Source organism: Haemaphysalis longicornis, unplaced genomic scaffold (assembly GCF_048455015.1).
Source record: "Haemaphysalis longicornis isolate Haplotype H1 unplaced genomic scaffold, Haemaphysalis longicornis Haplotype H1 scaffold_4, whole genome shotgun sequence".
NCBI classification, from domain to species: domain Eukaryota; kingdom Metazoa; phylum Arthropoda; class Arachnida; order Ixodida; family Ixodidae; genus Haemaphysalis; species Haemaphysalis longicornis.
The window spans coordinates 1,925,846-1,950,184 of NW_027526361.1; the positions used below are offsets into that span (position 1 = coordinate 1,925,846).

A 24,339-nucleotide genomic window follows, 5' to 3' on the forward strand; every position below is an offset into this window, starting at 1 on the left:
AATAATGCTGGTCAACATCATCCTCAACATCGTACAAGAAAATACAACGTCAGCACGGCCACAACAGGGACGGCGAATCGTGGTATGCCGCACCAAAAAGAGGGCAGCTGAGGAACTTGCGCCTTTTCAGGAGCGGCCTCCGTAAACTAAGTGATATTGTGCCTCGTAACTGCATCAGCGATGCAGCACAAGGAAATATCGCAAAATACACTGCATGCTTGCCAGTAATTCCCGTGACGTCCTGCTAAGCTGAACTGAATAAAACTTTACCATCCAGTTAAGAGAAACTTTAACAGTTCAGGGAAACGCGAAAGGTTTCTCACATCAAAACTGCGCCCAGATGCGCCAAAACCTCGGCTAAAACTGCGCCCAACCTTCGCTGAAAGTGCGTCCCATCTTTCGTCAAACCTTCAAATACCCAAATGGCAGAAAAAGAACGAACCCATGCGACGATTTTCCGCGCACTGAGTAAACGCATCAAACAGCGATCTAAATGTACTATCGTGATACATTGAAATACGAACAACGGAGCGCGTGTCTTTAGTAGATGCTGCGCATCCTGGCGACGAGCCGCGTATGCGCAGTAGGAACAATTTACTAGAGTGCGTGTCCAACCTTGAGGAAAGGCCATCGTTGGGCGTGTGAGCAGTTTGGTTTGTCTGATCGCCGTGATCGGCGCCCGCTCACGCGAGCGCTATTTAACTTCGTCGCTATGCCGAGTGAAAACAACGCACGCAGGTACATTTCTTCGTTTTTTTATTTCGTGCCGAGCGCTCGACAGACGATGGAAAGACGATGGCCCTTCCATGTTAGTCACGAACTCTCGTAACTTGTTTCTGCTGCACATACGCGGTCTGAAGGCCACGCGCTCCGTTGTTCGCATTTTAATGTATCACGATAGTACCCCGATACGTGGTTCATGAAATAAAGGTATACTATTATGCCCCTTCTTCACGATCGATGCGTGTGTAGTTGTATCTAGAACGGTTACTGTTTCGCCATGTTCAAATAACCGCTTGGACACAATGGAAGCCCGGTTTCACTCACGCACCGCCTGTCCAGAGATATTATCAGAGTTCTTCGGTCGACCAGCCGGTCTACAGGGAAATGCATTAGTTTTTAGATGCGAAGCACCTCATGGTCGGGGCTATGTCCCTCCCTCGGCGTTGTCGTTGTTGCGCCGTCCACACCCCCACTGCGCATGCACGGCTTGCTGAACGCCCGGTCCCTTCAGCGTATTCCCAAACCATATCCCGTAGGGGCCCAGGCCGACCACACCCCCTAAACAGGGGCGCAGCCAGTGAGGTTAAAAAATTGCAAATTTTTAACCTCCTTGGACGCAGCACCGTGACGTCTCTACCTATATGTGCGCAACTTTTCCCCCTCGTTTCGACTCCTTTGCGGGTGGCCGATGGTTTCGCTCCGCGGGCAACTTGTGTTGTACTATTTATATTTTTATTCCTGCTATTTGTTGTTTATACATTTGTATAGTTTTTTGCGTGTGTGTGGCTTACAGTTGAGGCACGAGCTGTGGCACAATGCTGGCGCTTTAAAAGGCCAGACACTACAGAAATATATATATGTGGTAGCTAAAAATGCGTCGCAGTTAACAGACACAAACTGCTCATCTATACCCATCAGTGGATCTCTAAAAGTGACAATTTTTTGCCGCTATTTGGACTCCGAGATCACTATCGTAAAAATAGTGCGCCAAGGAAATAACATTTTTACTTAGTTTTATCCCTGCTGCGACTACCGTGACTTCAAGCTCACGGGCAACTACTCATTAGTCCCAGCGAAAAGAATATACGTATCTGAGTGAGTGTAACTCTGCATTAAATGAGAGGCCATGGGGCCCTGGGGGAGCAAGGATGAGGAGAAAAGGGGGAGGTCACAACTCACACAATGAACATAGTTGCAGTCTTGGGGTCCTAATCGCAAAATGAACACATTAAAGTCAGTCAGTGGCAGCAAAACCCACAGTTCATACTTAAATGTACAGTTCACACTGTGGACAATGCGGTTCACACTGAAAACAGTGCACGCTGCAAACAGTTCACATTGTATACCGAACGGGAAAGTCGGCCACGCTGCTACACCGATTTGTAGAGTCTATTTTCAAGGGTGTACTCGGTAATTGCTTCTGTGCGGTGGGATCGTCACTGACCCGACTAACATGTTCCTGTTCAGTCGCAGGGGCGGTACCTGGAGTTAAAAGCTGGTGGCGATTACGGTCGAATAATCGACAGACCTGGAGTTAAAAGCTGGTGGCGATTACGGTCGAATAATCGACAGAGCCAAATTAAGTGGTAACGATTTGGTGTGCCTTCCCGATTACAGGGGGGGGGGGGGGGGGGCATCAGCGCCATTCGGATCCTGCTGGAGCTGTCTATATATAAATAACGTATCTTATGCAGCAAAATCTCAGTGTGCATGAAGCACAAATTGTTAAAAATAACTAATCGACATTTGCAACGGCGTGAGTGGTAGCACGCATGATTACTGATATCAAACTCGGCCTGCTGGCTTCAGTGAAGAGACTGTGGTCAATAGCCCTGTACAGAAGACATATATCAATCTCCTCGAGTACTTCAGTTGCTGTACAATCCAACTATTACTTAACCCTTGGTTGGTATATATTTTCGATATTGTTTCCCTAAATTGTTATGCCCAGCACTGTAAATTATGCAGAATTGATGACCTAGTGTAAAATGTGTACGTTTCAGCTGGTGTCTTATCACTGTATCACCCTTGCAAGAACGATTCACTCCTTCCATTGCTGTTCAAAAAATGTCAATGTTTTCCTTAGTGGCACTGTTCCTCATAAAGAATAATGCAATGAAGTTAATGTCAACGAAATTCAATGTAATAGTGCTTATCAAAGTGCCAAAATGTAGCAGCTCATGCAGCTGTAATATTTCTCAAGAGTGGGACAGTTTGTAAATGTAGTCATGGGTAATTGGATGCCTTTCTTGTAATCCTTACCTGCAGCACCGAATCGTGTTTTGAGCGGTGTATATAGTAAAACAGCGCCGAACTCAATTGTATACCCTTCTGTGTGCTGTAGAATGAGCTTTCAATGAGGGTGTTTGCTTTCCGAACCGTGTATAATTGCCACATGCGCGTGAAAGCGTCCATCCGCGCGCGCGCACTTCGAGCACCGAGTCGAGCGCTTATTTAGGAACACGATCGTAGGTCAGCGTCAAGTTGCAGGTGCGCAAGAAGAGCGCGGAGAGATTAGGGGCTCAGGTACAAAAGGTTAGCTTCTACCACATGTGCGTCAGCTTCCCCATCGCCGCAGGCCAGTCCCGCCTACGGAGCGAAACCATCGGCCGCCTGCCAAGCAGTCGAAACGAGGGGAGGGGGAAAAAAGAAAAAATCCAACTCGCATGAAGTCGCGCACATATAGGTAGGGACGTCACGGTGCTGCGTCCAAGGAGGTTTCAAAATTTCAATTTTTTTAATCTCTTTGGCTGCGCCCCTGCTTAGGGGGTGTGGTCGGCCTGGGCTCCTACGGGATATGGTTTGGGAATACGCGTCCCTTCAAGGGCTCCTGGAGTGACAGTGTTGCCGGTGTCTTCTTGGGCCGGTACGAGAAGAGCACGCTTCACGCGCCTTCGACGTTTCGTCGTCGTCGGCAGCGGCGTGCGTCGGCGAGCGTCGGCGGGCCGTGATTACAAGCAGCCCACAACCATCCGGGGAACGTGCATCGACCTCATCTTCAGCTACTTTAGGGCTCATCCACTACAACAGCCCTTGACTTTACATTTCACAGACCATAAGTCGCTCATAATTTCATTTCATTTCATTTCATTTTATTTCCTTAAAGACCCGCGAGGGGTATTACATAAGGGGTGGGTAATTTTAATGACCAGCATAGAAGCCAAAGATTTAACAAAGAAAATGCTTATTCATGTTTTCCATGAAGGATGATGGGCAGGTAATGGTTGCGATTTCACTGGGAAGGCCGTTCCAGTCTGGCGCGGTACGCGGAAAAAACGAGGCAGAAAAAGTAGAAGTCCGGGAACGTGGCCGAGCAACTTGAAGCAAATGGCTCGTGCGGTGAGATATGCGTGTTGCGGGAATGATATAAGGTGGGGCATGCAAGGGACTATGAAAAATTTTGTGGAACAAAGACAGGCTGGCAATACGACGGCGAAGTTCTAGATCCGGTAAACCAGATTCTGCTTTCAATCCAGATACGCTGACAGTGGAAGAGTATGAACAATGAATAAATCTAGCGGCCCGGTTTCGAAGTGATTCGATGGCATGTGTAAGATAAGATTGTCGAGGGTCCCAAATGGGCGATGCGTATTCTAGTTTCGGTCGAACAATGGATTTGTATGCTTGTAATTTTACGTGTTGTGGAGCAAGGCGTAAATGGCGTTTAAGGAAACCCAGTGTTTTATTTGCAGATGAAATGATGTTAGTAACGTGTATGTTCCATGAAAGATCGCTACAAAGAGTGACGCCCAAATACTTGTATGATTGAACATTTTCTAAGGGGATGGCATTAACTGTGTACGGATACACGAGCGGCATGCGGCGGCGGTGGAATGAAACGACTTTACATTTACTGGAGTTAAGTTCCATGAGCCAGCGCTCGCACCATTCCTGGAGGCAGTTTAGGTTGGCTTGTAGGGATGACTGTTTTGAAATGTCAGTAACAGTGTCATATATAACGCAGTCATCAGCGAACAGGCGGGTTTTACAGGTTAGGTTTGAAGGCAAGTCATTTATGTATATAAGGAATAAAAGGGGACCAAGAACCGAACCCTGGGGTACTCCGGACGTTACTGGAAGGGGATTAGAGGTACGGTTGTTGATATTAACGGACTGGGAGCGGTTTGTAAGGAATTCTCTGATCCAATTTAAAATGTTAGGGTGAAGATTTAACTGGGAAAGTTTTATTAACAGTCGATAATGGGGTACTTTGTCGAATGCTTTGGAAAAATCTAAGAATACGGCATCGGTTTGCGAGTTACAGTCCAGGTTAGTATGCAAAAAGAGAAACCTCTGCGGAACCCATGTTGTTGCTGGATGAAAAAAGCTGTTTGAATCAAGAAAGTTTATGATATGCGTGTAGATGACGTGTTCCATGATTTTATAGGGCACGCTGGTAAGGAATATGGGACGATAGTTTAATGGCGAGTTTTTGTTACCTGATTTGAACTGGAACGACCTTCCCATTCTTCCAGTCCTCTGGTAGATGTTCTGTTAAAAGTGATTGTGAGAAGAGCAAGCATAGAAAAGATGCACAAATATCTTCTGTATTCTTAAGGAACTTGGAGTTGATTTCGTCAATCCCGGAAGAGGAGGGAAGTTTTAATTTTTCGATTAAGCACAAAGTTCCATTAGTAGTGAACGATACGGGTGGCATAGCACATTCTATAACAGTGGGTGGTATTGTGAATGACACGTTACTTTCTTTGGTAAATACGGATGAGAAAGCGGTGTTGAAGATGTTAGCGCGTTCATAATCGGTGATTACGTGACCCGATTGACTGGTAAGAGTAATTGGGGCTGTATGAGGGGGGTTCAAAACCTGCCAAAATTTTTTTTGGTTGTTAGTCAGCATGTTCGGTAAGTCAACGTTGAAAAAAGAATTCTTTGCGTCTTGAACTGCACATAAATATGCTTTTTCAGCTGCGTAATATTTCTGCCACTTTTGCGGGTCTTCTAGTCTTTTTGCCAATCTAAACAGGCGTTTTTTCTTGTTTTCTAATCTTTTCAGAGTTTTAGAGAACCATGGCTTTTCGGAGTTTGCGCGGAAGTGGGATTTCGGAATAAACCTGTCAGTCAATTCATTGACCTTGTCCTTAAACAGTGTCCAGTTTTCTTCGACGGACCGGGAATAGAAAGTAGTTCCCAAACTGGATAAGAATGCGTTAAGCTCCAAATTTATTGCTTCATAATTCCCCTTGTCGTACAGCCGAATGATTTTCTGAGTGGTTTGACGAATTAACGGTTTAAATGCAAATTCTGTATGGATAACCTTATGGTCACTTATTTCGGGGAGTTAAGTAATCGAGACCATGCTCTCAGGATGACTGGTTAGTATTAGGTCCAAAATATTTTCACACTCTTGTGTTACGCGGGTTGGTGCAGTTACCATTTGTGAGAGGTTAAAATTTAAGCAAACGTCCAGGAAAGCCCCGGCTTCGCCTTGGGCCTGGTGACGGCATGGTTTGGTTAAGCCAATTAATACCCGGAAAATTACAATCACCGAACAAAACTACAGGGGCATTGGGATACTTTTTTGTAACTTCGTTTAATACGTCATTAAGGTTATTAGGAAAGTCAGGACAGCTATTCGGGGGCCTGTAACAGACGCCAAGTAATATTGACTGGGGCTTAGCAGAACAAAGAATCCAAATTATTTCAAGGTCAGATGACAGGTTAACTAACGAGCAGGATATTTTTTGGTTTATGGCAATAAGAACCCCTCCTCCCCTCTTATCTTTCCGATCCTTCCGAAATAGCTAAAAATTAGGCAAATCGGCCAAGACCTCTTGATCAGAGACGCTATCACTTAACCATGTTTCGGTCAATATAAGAAAGTCGCTGTTGGATGACAAAACCAGATTAGAAACATGTTCACGCTTCGAAATGATACTTCTAATGTTAGTAAAGATCACGGAAAACGAAAAAGCTGATTTGGGGACATCTTGGGGGGAGGTTGGCTTTGGTCGAGGACGGGATGATTGCTATTTTAACTCTTTCACTGACTGCGATGACTCGTCAAAGATGTAGCGTTTAGTTCCGAGAAGAAGGGTTTTGAAGCGCACAGTGAAAGCTGTTGACTTAGTTCTTGCAAAAGCAATTAGATGTTTGCGCGCATGACGTATACGGCAGGGGAGAAGTCCTCGCCCACGCTGAAGTCTGTGTCCTTGAATTTGCGGCCGTTTGGAAGGATAAGTTCTTTGGTCTTCGATGATTGAAACTTTACAATTATGGGTCGAATGCGTTCTTCTGAAAAGCGCCCGAGGTGGTGCGCACGCTCAATTTCTGAGGGAGGAATCGTTAGTTTGAGTGTGTCGGAGCAGTGACGAATGATTATTTCTTCCGAGTCCGTAAACGTTTCAGTTTTAGTAGTGTCCGGAATGCCCTAAAATATAAGATTGTTTCGTCGCGAGCGGTTCTCGCTGTCGTCTACACGGGATTCCAGATTACAGATCTTGTCAGTCATTTCTATTGTGAGTGTCTTTAGGCTATCTAGCTCTGTGCGCATGGATGAAAGGGCAGTACAATGTTTTTCAAGGTCAGTGATGCGTTAGCACAAATCGGTTATCGTTACGTCAGTCGTTGTTAGTTGGTTTTTAATATCCTGAATGTCGGAAATGAGCTTATTCTGTCCGGCAGATAGCTTTTGCAATTCAGTGAGCAAGTCTTCAGCAGTGGGAGGCCCAGGGTTAGTTTCGACATCCCCCGCCAAAAGCAATAAAGAGCGTATAACCTGCGCACACTCGACAATTATCACAACGCAGCACCGTGGGCTCGGCAGCTGGACTAAAAAATAATTACTCGATTTCTTAGCAAGAAAAGCACTTCTGTTACTGACCTGCATGATGAAGGCAAACGGATTAGGCTGCGCGTTCGCACAGCTACCGAGCCCACAATGCGGTGCGGACAGGGCTGGTGGTTTTGTAGTCGTGGCTGCAGATGATGTCTGTCTTGATGGGGCAGTCCACGTGTGGTCGAGGGTCAAGGTTAGCAGTGGCGGCGCTGTTGCTGGATGCGGTGCGATGGTAGCGGGATTCAAGTTTGAAATGCCGTTGTGGAAGGGGGCGGGAATTGTTGACGGTTCGATGAAGCCAGGCATGAGGAACAGCAGGAACAACTTTGAAGGCACGGTGAGTACCTGCATGATGAAGGCAAACGGATTAGGCTGCGCGTTCGCACAGCTACCGAGCCCACCAAAGCGGAACGCCAACCACAGCAAGACGTCACCTACGTTGAACATGGTGATGATAATGCCTAAATAAAGACAAACTCATACCACGTACAACGCCTCTCTCTCTCTCTCTCTCTCTCTCTCTCTCTTCAATGCCTCTCCACTCTAACAGCCCCCCCCTCCAATAAAATAATGGGCACTTTATTTGACCCCATGGCTGCTTCGCATACTACTCAGGGTTTCCCTACGGGGGGATGGTGTAATTTTCGACAGAACGCCGTCGTCCCCACTAAGAACGCTGTCGCTTTAATATTTTAGTTTAATTTGTGCAAAGCTAAGCGAATAAGGGGTCAAGTATTATTACACGCGAAAAGGAGGTGAGTTGTAGACAGCGTGAAAAAATGCAGTGATAATAACCTTTCACGGATTGGAAACATTACTTTTGTCATTATAGCTTCTCTCGAATACATAATACCTCAACGCATTTTGAACACTCCGTTGTTGACTTGGGAATTCTCAGTCACTTCTCGCTGCAGGGTTGTCTGGAGCATTCGAAGTGCGGCCCGTGCAGTTGTGCACGCGACTTTTAAGAGCATTTTTGTGAATTACAATCACCGCCACCGCATATTTTGCGAAATAAGCGCCGTGAATAGCAACGTATTTTTCTTCCTGTGCGGCTAATCATTCCCGAGAATTCGGGTTAGTTAGCTACTCCGTGTGCGGTGCGGCGTAATCACACAGTACTGGCTTTGCTTGTTACTGAGAAGCTAGCTAGCTATTTCGACTGGGATCTTTTTTAAGAGCGAAGCTGTTGAGCGAGTCGGAATTTTTCCTGTCCGCAGTTAAAAATACCAAGGAATTGCGGAGCGCCACCGCCCGGCATCCCCTGCGCAGGTTTGTCGAACCAAGCACTTAGGGAGATCGGCCAAGATTGCGGCGACCGCCCGGCTGTTAAGAACATGCCGAGCGCTCGTGTGTGCTTGCCTCGCGGCGACCGCCCGGCGTCCCCTGTACACTTTTGTCAATCCACGCATACCCACTTATGGAGATTGGCCAATATTTGCAAAGAAAAAAAAAACATTCCAGCGTTTGTCGTAATCGTGACAACATTTGCCCACAACGATAAAGACACGTCATAACGTACGCCCCGCCAAGGTGATGTCCACTGATTATCACTTGCAAAAAAAGGATAGAAGCTCACACCTACACCAACAGTTATGGAGTACAGGTCATTGCGGCAGGGATAGTGAAGCGCTGGGTTCCTTTTTCTGATCGAAAGGAAAGTTACGACGACGCACCTTGACCGCGATCTTTTGTGGCGACCGCCGTCATAGCCAACAGCAGCAGCAGCAGAGAAGCGCTGTGCGCCGGGAGAGCTATGCGCGAGACGAATATCCCGGTCGTTTTGCCAGAGATCAATATATGTGCTCGATGTTTTCCTGCCTCTGCGCTGGTCTCATTGCCATTTCTTTCTGCCTGGGCGCAGACACTTCAAACTGGAAGCCGAGTTGGCCTCCATGACCTGGAAGATCCGATGGGACGAGATATCCAGCTCGCCGCCCGGCCACTTCAAGAAATTCGGCTCTCGGATGAGCCTGACAAGAGCGAGCATGGCTGTGAGAGACCAACTTTCTCCCCGCTCTTCCTCGCTCAGTAGCACGTCCTAATTGGCGTTTCACAGAGCACGAAGTCCCTTTGATTTCACGGAATTAGTGGCCTGCACTGTTCGCGATGACGTCCGAGATGAAAGAGCCCAGCGCGTTGTTGCATCGGCCGACGTATGCGACTGGCCGGCACCTCCCACATTTTCCCGAAGTACGAGGGCTAAGATAGAGCCGCCTCGCGCACATCTCCGGACCGATTCAGAGAAAGGGCAGCGAGACAGCTGAATTGAGTGTTTTGCCAGGCCTGCGCCTTTGTGTATACTAAGGCCGTAGCTAAGGGTTTATGGTGCCCCAGTTGCGTGTCGCCGCATAGAACCATTGCGGCTGCAAGCGTTAGTCGTAAACGCTTCGCAGCACGTCTTTGGAAATAACTAATCCTTACTGCCACGAATTTCTATAGGCGCTATCAATACCACGCCAGTGGCTGAAATAGTGGCGTCCCGGGGGGCCAAAGCAGGCAACAGACTCGTCGCTAATTAGTCATGCTTCAGCTCGCAGCCTATAGCACAGGAGACCGTCCAGCGGTTGTTCTGGAAAATAAAGGAAATAAATAAAGAAATAAAACAAATTCCTTTGCTGAGTGGAACATGGCGGCTGAGATAGCGCAGGTTGAAATAAAATGTCCGGCTTTCGCCCTCCCACGTGTCAGATATGAACGGCCTTAAGTGTTTCTTCGATTTTTGAACTTCCGTAGCAAAGATAATACGCTGCAATCGGCAAATACATGTGCGACATACGGTGCGGTTTCCGGCGCGACTAACCGGCCCCATGGACGCGCCTCCGGGACGAAGGACGAGAGTAGATCCGGGACAAGCAAGGATGCCCCCCCTTCACGGCTGCAGGGGCCACCGGCCAGCCGGCAGCCGCACCGGTGCTGGGAGCGGGAGGCGGGTGCGCGTCGTCTTCCGCTCGTGTTTTTCAGACTAGGCCCGCAGTGTCGAACTTGCCGTGCCGCGTTGCCGACGGCCAGAGCTCGCCCCCGCTCTCAGGCGAAACGGTATTCTTGTTGAGACGGCGCGCACTCGCGGAAGCGGCGGTGGGGAAGCGGGTACAGGTTAGCGCGCACGTCACTGGCGCGTCATCCCACCCTCTATCGCCCTTTGGGCTTTGCGCTCTGCGGCACGGCAGAAACTGGTCACCATTTGTTCTACATGCCGTTCTCGGCGAAAACAGGTTTCCAGCGCCAGCCGACGTCGGCAAACGGCGCGCGGCACGGCACGGCGCCGCTAGTGTGCACGTACCTTTAGAGACTTCTAGTGTAGCGGCTAGCGTCCGCTTACGCTACGGCAGCGGTGGAGTGGCCCGACTGGGCAGGTGCGCATTCGTTCCGCATGGACGGTCGCCCGCCTCGCGGAGCCCGCGGAGCCCGTGCATCTTTCCTAGGAGGGGCGACCTCCTCGTCCTCCCCGCGCGCGCATGCGCAGTCGTGTCCCAGTAACCCGCCGCCGTAGCCTCAGCACATCTACTGGCATTTGTCAGCTCGGAACGTACCGCGCGTCGATGGAACGCTGATAAGCGGAAGTGAACCGGACAGGTAGCTAGGAATTAGCTCTTGAAATAATTAGTAATTTTGGAAATCCACTGTTCATTTATATTAGTTCTGCGATAGAGTTAAGTGTTACCTAGAAAGCAGGGCTTATCCTGCATTCGAATTGCGCCAAACGCTGAAGAAGCAATACGAATAGATGAATGTTCTACTATGCGCATTCGATTAGCGATGAAAGCATAATAGTGATACTGTCGCCTCGGTTGCTTAAGGCCCAACAAAACTGTGTTCTCGGCCATTTTTACCAAACTTTCATTTTCTTTTACGGTGCATAACTAAAAGCTACGAAGTGGAGATATGGATTTCTTTTACGGTGCATAACTAAAAGCTACGAAGTGGAGATATGGATATACTATTGCAGTGGCAGTGGCAATACTATTATTGCAGTGGCAATACTATTGCAGTGTGAAAATCGGTTTTATTTTCATTCTTTCGTTTTAGAGCTCAAATTCATCTGATGCCATGTTTTTCGGTGATCGACGCCAGATATTCATCGGCACTGGCTTTTACAAGGTAAGGACCAGCAAGACGCAAACCCTTGTCACATTATAACCAGAGGGAAACTTACCGGAGGAAAACATTAGGGGCGCCTTGTGCTCGCGGAACGAGAAACAGCGACGAGAGTCCTTGCGTTCCTACGACCGGAATGTCAGAGCTAGGGTGCACCATGGCCTAGCCGTGCTGATGCGCCAGGGTGCTCGATCTTTATGTCCGCTTCGGGATCGAACGCGCCCCACAGCTGTACGGTCACCTGTTCTTTCTTTCGTTTGTTTCTTCTCTTCCCCATAAATTTTATTTATTATTTTCTTTGCGTTCTTTACCCCTTTTCTCCCTTCTCCTTTTTCATCTGATGTGGCAAGCCCTGCAATTAGTGGGCTCTTCAGCTTTCCCCAAAGCGTTCTCGCACTCTCTCTCTAATGAAATCCCTCTGCGTTTTCTGCTCCGTCCACAGGGCATGGTGGTCGCCATCAGACCATTTAATAAGTTGAAGCTAGAAATCACCAGAGCACTTTTAATGGAACTAAAAAACGTGAGTAAATATCCATTTTACTCGCCCTGATAGCAGGTTGGCTAAGAAATTGAAAGCGTAACACGTACCAAACGTAACCACGACATTCAACGGCACATGGGACGTCTTTGTTTTACAGCCATCATTGCCAAATCATTTTTGATTTGAAGAACTGCTGCGTTAGTACATCCCACGGACAGCTCAGAAAAGTTTGGTTTATCCAGCTGTTTAAAGTTGTCCGCAAGGTTATTGATCACTTTTTCGTGTTCTTTTTTTTTTTACGCAACGTCACGCCGGCTATATGTCTCTTAATCTTCAGATGAAAGACTTGCAGCACGACCACATCGTACGTTTTCTCGGCATCTGCGAAGAACCTCCTCATTGCTGCCTTGTCACAGAGTACTGCCCCCGCGGTAGTTTACAGGTAAGCGATTTTATTTTTAAATGAAGAAGCAAAGAGCGTGTTAGTAATAAGAAGCTTTCAAAATGCAGCTGGCATTTTAAAAAGAAGGTGTAGATGACATTCACGAAAAATGCGTAATGCCGGTCCCAACGCTGGTCTTACCTATTATTCAGCGTACTGGCAAAAGTTCTTGCGTCGACTGCACGTCCACGCTCTGACCTGGGTTCAGCCAGTCCACCCAGGAAGTGATGCGCGAACGCTGGTGTGGCGACAAGTCTGGTAGGTGGCGCTCCCAGTGAAGGTGTCGTACTGATGGGTGGGAAGGGTAGTTGGGTGTGGGGAAAGTGGGGCGCGAGCGGATTGTGGATACGTCGTGGAGTGAGAAGAGGAAGCACTCCTTGCGGCCCACTGCCTTCGGCTGAGTCAGAGACTCAGGAAATTGTATGGACCAGCCGTTTCTCAATGAAGAGACTGTGGCACGACTTCCCAGACTAGGGCTGCCTGGATAATAAAGCTCTCTCTCTCTCTCTATCTCTATCGTTTTGCGAAAGCTCTGTGCGAGGGACCAATTGAACAGTACAACAAGAGTACGCCAGTGCTAGCAACTCTGCGCGCTTAAAAATAGCGGCAGATTCCTGTTCACATTAGATTGTAACTGTTCCTTTCTTGCAGGATATTCTTGAAAATGAAGAAATCAAGCTCGACTGGATGTTTCGATATTCGCTGATGCACGACATTGTGAAGGTGATCATTTTATTATTTGCTACAACGTTCGAAATTATCAGCACTAATGGACAAATGCCTCCGTATACCCCCTCCATAATTTATACGCACAAATTTAAAGTATGAGAACCAAAATCATTACCAGACATGTCGGCACAATAGATGCGCCGCTTTTATGCTGGCAGATGTGGTGCTGGGCGAGTTGGTTCATATTACAGAAATAAGATCTTATTTATGCTGGCGTTTGAGATATATTCAGTCGTACTGGAATTATCAATAAAATGGGGATCATCAAATGGTAAAATGTATTTACGGTCTTAAATTTCCGTTAACGCGTTTTGCAGTGCAACAAGTGGGATGCTCATCGCTAAAATTATACAGTTCATAACTATACAAATTACTTTTTTCAACGGGTTTTCATTCCACTCACCCTCTTTACTGAAGCCTAACGAAAACGAAAAAGCTACGTCAGGCACTGACCAGTAGAGCTCGTTGCTCCGAAAAGCATACTTAATTGTGCTCTGCACCAAAACGACCCGAGGGCCAAGACCAGCCATGCGTCATTTACGTCACCGACGGAGCAGACTTTCATCCACCTACGCACCGTTCGCTTTCCCGCCGGAAGCAATAGCAAATTGCGGTCTGTCCAACTGGAGAGGGAAACTCGGTCGAATAAAGATGTCCGCTTTAGACATGGACTTTATTTTGCTGCCGGAACGATAGATATAAGGGCGGTTAGCACGACGCTCATGAATAGAAAACGCGCCTTACTGACTAGAAAACAAAGTACACGAAGGAGAATCGAGCTTGAAGTAAAGAGATGGACTGTGCTGTTCGGCGGGATATGCGATTCCAATAAGAGATGAAGCTTGGGCGAAATAAGTAAACATCGAGCAACCGAGGTGTGGGTTGAAAGCAGGGTTGCGGAATGGGCAACCCCATTCCACTCTAATTGCATTCTGAAGTATTATAACTTTTCGCCATTCCATTCCTTTCACTTCCGCGGAATGCCAACATTCTGCCCCTTCCCACTCCTGGAATGGCCGGGAAGTCCAATTACGTTCTTGTAAATCCTCGACGTAGACACTAGCTCCTGATGGCTGTATCAAGTTACCCATTAATGCAACCGAGAGTTGACGTTTTCAGGCATGTTGAGAACTGCAGAAAACTAAACCCAGTTCCACACAGTGGGAAATCTGCTGAATCAGCGGTGCTGTGTGTTGTCTTTATGAAGATTTCGTTCAGCCTCGACTTCTTTCTTCTGCGTAACGTTAGAATAGTCTCAGCGGCTAATAGTCATAACGGTTTCCGGGTGGTTCCAGTAAAACAACAGGTACAGCCGCTTTCTCTTACCGTACTTCCTCCGTAGATGGTCATGCTTCACTGTGCAACAGGCAGTGTGGAAAAAACAGCCTACAAAGCCTTACAGCCTTACACCCGTCGCCTTAAAGTTCGCGTCACCTCTAAGCACTGAAGCATTGCTAGAAAGACGTGTTTTCAGGGGCAATCCAAGCCGTTCTATATCGAAATATGATGTCCTTAGTACCTTTTTTTTTAATTTGTAATGATGTTTGTTCCTATACCGGGAAGCGCTTTTTGAGCGGCCGATATACCTTTTCCCGAAAAGCGTGACCCGATACCAGCCTAGACTCTTGTCACGGCCAGCGCTAGAACAGTTCCGCAGTGAAAATATGCATACACGTCGCCAAAGTGTCGGGATGATGGCAGTTCGGTGACATTGCGTGCAGAACAACCACCCTTCCCTTTCACAAAGGGCCCGTATTCCCGATCCCTATTATAATATTTGCATGATCAACATGTTGTAATGGCTGGCGGTTGCGCGGCGCCAGAGGAAGAATACGCTGCTGTCTACTTGTTTCGTCTTGCACAGCCTGTCACATGCTACCTCACTGTGGGCTTCGCGTAACATCACACCAGCGTCGTTACTGTGTTGTAGCCCAACTCACAGGGCTGTCGTACGTCCTTGGTCATAAGCACGTGCACTCGTAATCCTTAGCTTTTCAGAGCGCTGAGCAGAATTGCTATCGTGCCAGCGCGACGGACACTACGGTAGCGTAACGAAAGAGCGTACTTCGGCATTCACCGTACAAAAGTCGCCACAACCTCATTCCGCTTGTTGATTGTCTTTGTATTGACACTATCGTTCCATGCAGGACATGTTATTACGACTGTTCTCGCTATCCAGACATGCACATTTTCCAATGTGTCTCTCTGAGGCTGGTGCAATTCTGTAAGGCGTGCCGTGAGACCTTAGCTGACAGTTTCTAAGCAAACTGCAGCGCTCCAGTTTTTGTATATTCGTTTGGTTTAGACCCCGGCACACCCCTAAGAAGTTACAGGTAACCAGTTAGTGCACATGGATGCCCAAGAGTGTCTCGCACATCCTTCCATGGTTCCTTCTGACAAATATCCACAGTAATACCGCAAAGCAAAGATCCTCAGTCGTCAATGGCTTCCACACGCCTTCCTAAAAACAGGAAAGCTATTGCAAATACAATCTATGCAAACTCTGCAGGTTCAAGAGCCAGCTTGTCTATCGGGACCAGCTGAAGATCGACAGACGGGAAAAAAAAAAGTCCTGCCCGTTCCATTGCGGGCCAAAGGCGCCCAATTGCACTCCTATTCTGTTCCTCCTCGTGTTGTCATTCCTGTCCTAATCCATTCCGGGGTAATGAATCAGGAGTGATATCAACTCCGGAGTGGTAACTCCGCAACACTGGTTGAAAGCGATGGGCAGGCTGATAACATAGGTGGCAGTTAGTTGCAAGGTGGGATTTGACGCTTGATAGGGGCAGTTGGGGTTATTGGGGCGCAGCCCTTTGGCGCCCGGCACCTGGGTTTGGCGGACGGCGGTGGCGGCGTCCGTCGACATCCGCGCAACCGAGTCAGCGAACGAGGCAGCGAAGGCAGAAAGAAAACGGAGAGAAGCTTCTGGCGAACGTGTGTGGGGTAATGGCGTCACCTCTTTTACTGCCTCCACCTCACACTTTCGCTACGCATCGCCACCAAGGAGCTCCCTCCCCCTCACACCTACCCCAAATGCTGCTCCGTTCGCGGCTCATCCGAACCACGTGACATGTGCGCGGGAGGTCCAGCAACATACTCGCAGGCCGCGACGCGCTGCGAGTGCGAGACAACGGCAGCGTAGCGCGAGCCGCCGTGCGTTCGCAGATGACGCGATCACTTTCTGACACGCAGCAGATGTGCGCCGTGACCGGGAAGACTGCAGTTCGCGCTGTGCACAAATGTCGCATTAGGGAGTGTATTAATCGTCAGTGCTTTTTTTGTCTTTCCAGCAATCAACCAGGGGGGACTGCAACGATGATACCTGTGAGGATAATATTCGCTAATGCTAATATTCAAAGGGCGAAGGAGGTTTTGATGTGACCAGGTCCCTTAGTCCCTTTAGTCTTCCTGCGGACATTCCGCAGAGGTTGGGGGTACGTGCGATCACCGCTTACAAGGCACTTTTTTAACAGTGAAGCTGTGTAGTAAATCCTAATTTTCGTGTCCGCAGTTAAAAGCACCACGAAATTGCCGAAGCCGGGAATTACCAAAACCACGGAATTAATAAAACCAAGAAAATACCTAGCGCTCGTGTGTGCGTGCCTCGTGACGACCACCCAGCGCCCCCTGCGCGCATTCGTCAAGCCCACTTACGGAAATCACGGGAGATTAAGGTGAACACCCGGCAGTTAAAAAACCAAGAAAATGCCGAGCACTCGTGTGTGCGTGCCTTGCGGCGACAATCCAGCGTCTCCGGCGCACGTTTGTCAACCCAAGCATACCCACTTAGGGAGGTTGGCCAAGACTGGCAACAAAAAAAGAAAATTCCAGCGTTCGCCATATCCGTGGCAACACTTTCTCGGAACTAGAAAGACACGTTATAGCGCACGCCCCTCCAAGGTGGTGTCCAATGATTATCACTTCCACAAAAATGATGGAAGCTCACACTTATAGCAACAATAGAGAGTTTTAGTATAGCGTTTTAGCTGTGGCGTTAACGTTTTCCGGGTCACAATCGCAAACGGATAGCGCCTCTTTACGCGACGGTTAGCGTGCCCGCTAACGCTATGGGCGCATTAAAGTGGTGCTTTCCGCTATACTAAAACTGTCTAATGATGGAGTAAAGGCCGTTGCAGCAGCGAAAAAGAAACAAATTGGCTGACTTAAACCTTCGTGAGGGTCGTGAAGCTTGCGTACAGCTTCGCTACCTTCAAGTCTTACGCGTTGTGTGAGCTTTCGTCATTTTTTTTTAACAGCGCAGCTGCTGTACAAGCCGTAAGTTCGGTGTTGTAGGAAAAAATACCAAGAAAATGCGGAGCGCTCGTGTGCGCCTGCCTCGCGGCGACCGCTGAGTCCCCGGCTGTCGCAATGGCTTTAGCAAAAAAAAAAAAAGGCTCAAATCCACGCTGTGAAGGTGGTTGGAAAGAAAAGCTGTGAACGACCCTCACAACAATTGCCCATGCGACGAAACTTGAATTCACACACGTGGCTCTAGAAAGAGTGAAACCAGAGATTCTGCCAGCCGTTATACGTGGAATTCGCGGGGGCGCCGTCTCGAACGCAGTAGCGCCGGCCACGGTCGGTCTACAGCGACAGACGCCGCCGCTGTAGCGCGGCAATGCCTCGGGCTACAGTGAACGCACACACGCACACACACACACACACGTGCACGCCCGCCCGCCCGCACGCACACAACACACACGTGCACGCCCGCCCGCACGCAGGCACGCACGCACACACACGTGCACGCACGCACGCACGCCCGTACGCACACACGCACGCACACACACACGCGCCCGCCCGCATGCCCGCGCGTACGCACACATGCATGCACACACACACGCACGTGCACACACGTACACACCTGCACGCCCGCACACGCACGCACGCACACACAGGTGCACGCACGCGCACGTACACATAAAGAACATAAAGAACTGCGAATGTTGAGTAAGTCGCTGCGTTGTGTGTTCTTTTCCTTGGTCCCGTTTTTAGATGCGACTGCATCTCATTCACTCGCCTTGTCCATGCAGCGTCGGCGTCGTTGTCGTCCGCCCCTCCCCCATTCTCCTCGCCGCGCGAGCTGCGCTCTCCGCCGCTCACCCCGTCTCCTCTCCGATAGCGAACACTCTCTCGCGAGGGGCATTGGATTGGATTCAATTGGGTTGGCTTGGATTGGATTGGATTTGGATTGGATTTGGATTTGGATTGAAGTAGATTGTGTTGGATTGTGTTGCGTCACAGCCGCGCCACGTTGCGTCATAGCCGCGGTCGTTCCAGCACCGGCGTTCCGATTTCCATCGATGCGTTGAATGGAGCCTAACAATTCTGCTATCGCCCGCGCAACCGTAACAAGCACCGATCACTGTGATAACAGGAATGCTAGCACCACTGAAGACAAGGCTGCGAAGCGGGGTGAACGTGATGCGGAACGCAAACGATTGAAGCGAGCAGCCGATTCCGAACTTTGTAAACGTGATACCGAACGCAAACGGTTGAAGCGAGCAGCCGATGCTCGCTGTGGCGTCGCATCTCCACAGGGTTCCCCTCGCGGGAAGGTCGGGTAATTTTTCGTGCGCAGTTCCAGTCATAAATCGGAAAAAGAGTTCTGGAACGAAACAGAACGAACGTAGACTAGAATAAGGGCAACTGCAATACGTGTCAGGTCGGTGGTTAAATAGTTCACGCGGGCTAGTCGTCTTTCAACATAAATGACTTGCCAGTAGAACTGATTAGACCACAGCTCTATCCAATAAAATTCCCAGTGGAAGTGTTCAATATTCCTTCACTCCTATTTTAAAATGAGGTCTTGAAACCGAAAAGGCTGCTACGCCTTGGCGTATCGGTTCATTGCACGAATGACAGCTGCCACCTTTATTGCAGAAAAGCAGTACCTCGATGAAATTTCTAGTCTCTTTGGTGTACTTTTTTTCTTTTTCCGTTTAGGCCCGAGACACGTAATCATTTACGAAAATTTCGCTTGTTTGCTCGCCCCACCAGTTTTGCCGTCAGACAGAAGGAATCGGTACCGAATAAAGTAAGGCATCTACGGTGGAAAGGTCACGGCCTTTTTCTCTCCCAGGGCATGGCGTATCTGCACAACAGCGTCATCCACAGCCACGGGAACCTGAAGTCGTCCAACTGCGTGGTCGACAGTCGGTTCGTGCTGAAGATCACCGACTTTGGCCTGCACAGCCTGCGCTTATCTGACTCTAACGAGAACCACGACTCTTATGCCTACTGGAGACGTAAGCTCTTTCCTTACGGGCTCGTATGCGCGGCACGCGCTTCTGCGTGCAGTATCTGGAAGGGGCGTTGAGGCGTGTTGTGCAGCAGGGGACGGTAACAAAATTGCGAAAAATTGTGGAGCTACCACGCTCTGCGAAGGCCAGCGAGATATAACCTTAATCTCTCCCATTTATTTTAAAGACACCATTATAGTTCATAATCTCTGATCCGTAGGATGATTGCTATAAACGTGTAAACGGAATTAATTTGTTTATCCTTACCTGATCCTGTGTGATGTAGACAAGTAGAGCAAGTACTCGGAGATTACCTTAAGTGCAACAGGAATTGTGGATGGGATATTTCGTTCTACTACATTCCATATGTAACGTTGGGGATGACAGCTAGTGTGGAGCTGCATTCACACTCGCCGGGTAAGTTAAAATCATTGCCCTGCACGTGAAGGGAGCTGTGGGAGGCCACTCTGCGCTGCGATGACGCTGCTGGAAGAAAACATGGAACTACTGGCGTTGCCTGAGGTAGTCTCTATGCGATCAATGCGCCAACACGTTTTTTGAGACCGGCGTTTTTATGCGAACCCCATGGTTACTCGCGCCACTATTATGGGCGCAAGAATGTGTGTTTTTCAGTCGGAGGTGTTCGCGCACAAAGTTTTGTATTCTGGAAATGCTCACCTGCGTCTCTGGGTTAACATCTCAAAGTGTCCATGGCGTGCTTGCGCTGTACCTAATTATTGGCACTGTGCTCCTAAGACGTGCAGCAGGCCTTATTTTATAGCGCATACTTTGCTGCTATTAGTATTGTTATTGCGGGCTTCTCTGCTAATCAAACGGACCTACGTTGGTTCGAACTATGGTTAATTCGAACAGATTTTATGTTACCTTGTAGTCCGAAGTAAGGAGGTACGACTTGTATGCGCCAGTAGCGAAGTAGTCCCGGTAGGCTCTCCAATTCACCTACATGCACTCTTTGACTGCGCTTGTAGCGCAATGCGATGCATTGCAACTAAGTCGAAACTAAAAGAAAATCTTGAAATCGCAATTACCCATACTAATTTTAATATCTGCTACCCGAAATGTCTCTTTTAAAATGCACGTACTCCACGCAATTTCTCGCATACACTCGTTTTCAGGTTAAATGTTCCGGCCTCAGTCCTTTCAGAAGAAAATGATTCGACAGGCTCCACCGATCCCGATTCGTGAGGTCACAATAAACTGTAGTGGCTTCGAAAAAGTGTATGGGGTGTGGGTGCCTGTTTTTCCGTGTTTGGCATTTTCTAAGTTAATAAGTATCTGCTTTTTCTGCGAGAGGCACATTTGTATTCCGAATAACCTAATCTACCAATTTAGGCCCATCTGCTGCGGCACATTTGGAACCTTTTAAGTTGGCTGCCGAATCACAGCAGGCCTCTGCTAGCCTTTCTCGGCTGAGAATGTGTGGCCGGCGCCAGCGCGTGCGAATAACTAAGGATCAGACCTAGAACGCCTGGCTCATGAACGCACGGCGGATCAGTGAGGCGACTGTGAGGGAAACGTTTCTTTGTGAACGCATAGACGACCGGAATACCTCAAAAAGTGTAACTTATTTGTCCAAGAAGCGATCTTTTATATAAAGAAATGCCATCATCTCCCAAACAAAAAGCGTTCTTAAAGAAGCCATGCAGACAAAACACAAGTTGGGTTCATTCGGAAGATTGCTTCGTTAGAATCATACTGACACCACTTTCAACGCAAACGTAGCCCGTTTAAGCTACATGCTCAGGAAAAAAGGGAATGGCCAAGCGACTCACTAGCTCGTTTCCCGCACTAGAACATATGACGTCGTATGCAAGCCGTGCGATTGGCTGAGGCCGGCAAAAACAAACTCAAGTTAGGCCGTGCTTATGAGCTTACAGAACGAGCTATTTTCGCTTAAATACACGTAAACGTAGCAGCAAACGTAATCACGTGCAGTTTTCGTCAAAATTTTGTGGACCAGGCCGGAAGCGCGCAGTGTGCAAAAACCTCAATGTGCCAGCTTACGTCCCGAGCGAGGCTGAAAGGTTTTATGCAGCAAAACTAGAGAAAACACCTTTCTTTCTTACTGCCTTAAAATATTTTGTCACATTTAAATGTAAAGCCGATTCTTTGAATTCTTTATGGTCGAGAAGCCTTAGGTTTGGCCCATAAAATTTTGACAAAGGGTGTACGTATAGAAGTACCAGTGCACACTACTGTTGGCACTGCGCGCATCATGCTTGTTAAACCTGCACAGGGGTGCAGCGCTTTGTGGTTATCTCAGACGGCACTCGGCTATTCGCGTAAGCGACATTGTCGTACGTGACACTATTTGTCAAACATACCTCATGTTTCACGAAACAATTACTGCGTTCCGTACCAAAAACAAGCCAGATGCAAATACGGTCACAAACAAAGCAGACGTGAATAGTCGTGCGGAGCAGTAAGGCGGCGCCATCTAGTAGGACTGACAGTAAACCCGCCGTCCGCAGCAGACTGAACAGCGCGCTTGAAGTTGTTTTGAAGACCCGTCCATGTGACGTCGTGGCAGATGTCACGAAACACATTTTGGCGGGAGAATCAAAATTTCAACATTAACTGCTTTATTTCTCAGTGAATAAAGCATCAGTTGCTGCCAGACAAGCGCTGGGGCCATTATAAAACACCAAATCATTCGAATAAAACGAATTGGTATTTTGTCTGCATGACTCCTAGCTTTAAGCTCTTCGAGCACACTTTTTATGGCGGTTTTTGTGTTTTTTTTATGGCCACCAAAATATATGGACGGAATATGATTTTAATATAATTTTTTCACACCTAAACAGTCTACCATCGATGTCTCAAACAGTGACACAATCTGAAAAAGAAAACAGTTCCAAAATTCGTCGCAAACAGGATCTTGAATGCCAGCTGGATGCATGCACAAAAAACTGCTTTGATTTCAGCGCCGAACGCGCTAAAGCACTGTCTTGCGTGTGAACCGCTCATGGATACGAGATATATTGGCTCCACAGTCACGTTTTCACGGCTATCTGCAAAACAGAAGATAATTACGGACTAAATATCTGCGGGGAAGTGGATAATGGGAAAAGGTCGACCCCTGAATAAGTTATGAGGACTCGTACCCCTTTTTTGGAAGAATTTCTTATGAGATTGTGCGAAAGTTGACGAGATGCTGTGACGTCCATTTACAGAAGACACTATTCCAGCAGCGGTATTGTAGCAGCGGTATTGCAACACCGGCAGGCTTCGAGAAGCATATACTGTACATCAACGGGTGTACTTTTAACGGGTGAGGTTGCTGGTAACTCATGAAGTCCTTGTATAGTTGGGTTTACATTCCTGAGTGATGGCAAGTCTAAAAAGTATCATTTTACGGCACTGCATCTTACGACAAAAATTCAGTTGTCATCTGCAGCGATTTGTTGCTCCTTAGTTGTCGCTCTATTTATTGTATGTGCGTCGGCAGACGGTTTCGCCGTTTTGTTTTGGTTTTGCCCTTCTGTCTGCTTACCAGTACGTGCTTTCTGGTCAACAGTGTTTTCGGTGCAAGCGTGCACAGAATGTAACCTCTTCAGTTTCGATTGATTCCAGAGTGTATTGGGCGGGTGCACGGCCGTGAATGTGGGCCCGTCTGCCACAGCCTTCACTGCTCCAGCCTTCCAGCCGCGACACGTTGCTGTAGAGCTTTTCACAAATCGCGCACAGACTGGCGGCCCCGCTCAGCGTCTCCGTGGCTTGGCGCAGGCATGCTGTGGACCGCGCCCGAGCTGCAGAGGCGCTGCGAGCCCCTGGCGGCAGGGACGCAGAAGGGAGACGTCTACTCCTTCGCCATCATCGCGCACGAGATCGTTCTTCGCCAGGGGCCCTTCTACCTGGGCCAGCTACAGCTCTGCCCTAAAGGTGACCGCGTGGCTTGAACCCGTCTCTCTCGCTCGGCGCAGCTTAGCAGCTTTGTTTTAATAAGCACAAGGGTGACTGGCCAGAAATCTGTCTGCTGGCCTGCCGTAACGCGAGACACGACGCGCTCCGCCGGCACACGCGGCCCTGACGGGTATTTGTAACCGACTCTTTACTTAGCACAATGCCCCTTGAAGACTTCGAGCACTTCTTTCGAGCTATGCATGCAAAATCGTTAACGGCCGAGTGAGCACCGACAGGAGAGAGAGTGGAACTCGCGGAGCGTCGGTCTGAAGGGCTGGATGGCAACTGCTGGGTCACTACGCGAGAGCAGCGGGATTGGCGCGGCTGATATAATGTTTCTGCTTTTTGCCTGGCTCTTTTTTCTTCGGCGGCTTTAAAATGCAGTCGAAAAGGGAAATGAAGAGACCAATGCGTAGGCATTCCTCCTCGGAAAGCCGCTTATTAGTGCAGCAGGCTTCCTGGAACGTTTTGCTTATACGGAATTATGGGAATAAAAATCCTTACCCTTGCTGACACAGCGCCGGAATAAAGACCGGAATATGTTTCCACAACACACGATAATAGAATAGGGAATTACGCCAGAAAATTTTGACACCGTTTTAATCTCTGTACAACTGCTAAAAATGTCAAATGGAGGTCCGAATGAAATCCGTATATTCGGTGTACACGCAAAACATATGATGCCGTATTTTGTGCGTTGACTAAAACAGCAAGACAAAAACTTGTCAAACGTTTCTATATTTCGTTTCTATAAACGTAAATAATTCGATTCGTCTGTTTTTATAAAGATTTTGCACATTATTTATGCCTGGATGCTTAATGCTCGGTATGAATTCCAGATTCCCATATTTCCTTATATGCAGAACCCTTCACTTGGCAGGCTTTCTGCCGTCATCTGAGATGCTAC

The 24,339-nt window shown here is 48.3% G+C and overlaps 2 protein-coding genes across 2 annotated transcripts in view; one reads left to right on the plus strand and one right to left on the minus strand.

Moving 5' to 3' along the window:
• Positions 1–24,339, plus strand: part of LOC144178108 (atrial natriuretic peptide receptor 1-like) — a 267,231-nt gene that overhangs the window by 171,864 nt on the left and 71,028 nt on the right. The window contains exons 8-14 of the mRNA XM_077705645.1: positions 9,381–9,510; positions 11,546–11,617; positions 12,057–12,134; positions 12,433–12,537; positions 13,189–13,260; positions 19,349–19,514; positions 23,256–23,411. Of these exons, the coding sequence (XP_077561771.1) occupies positions 9,381–9,510; positions 11,546–11,617; positions 12,057–12,134; positions 12,433–12,537; positions 13,189–13,260; positions 19,349–19,514; positions 23,256–23,411 (779 nt within the window). The remainder of the gene's footprint in view (positions 1–9,380; positions 9,511–11,545; positions 11,618–12,056; positions 12,135–12,432; positions 12,538–13,188; positions 13,261–19,348; positions 19,515–23,255; positions 23,412–24,339) is intronic.
• The window catches only part of LOC144178110 (uncharacterized), a 191,756-nt gene that overhangs the window by 107,381 nt on the left and 60,036 nt on the right, over positions 1–24,339 (minus strand). The gene's annotated exons all lie outside the window — the stretch shown is intronic.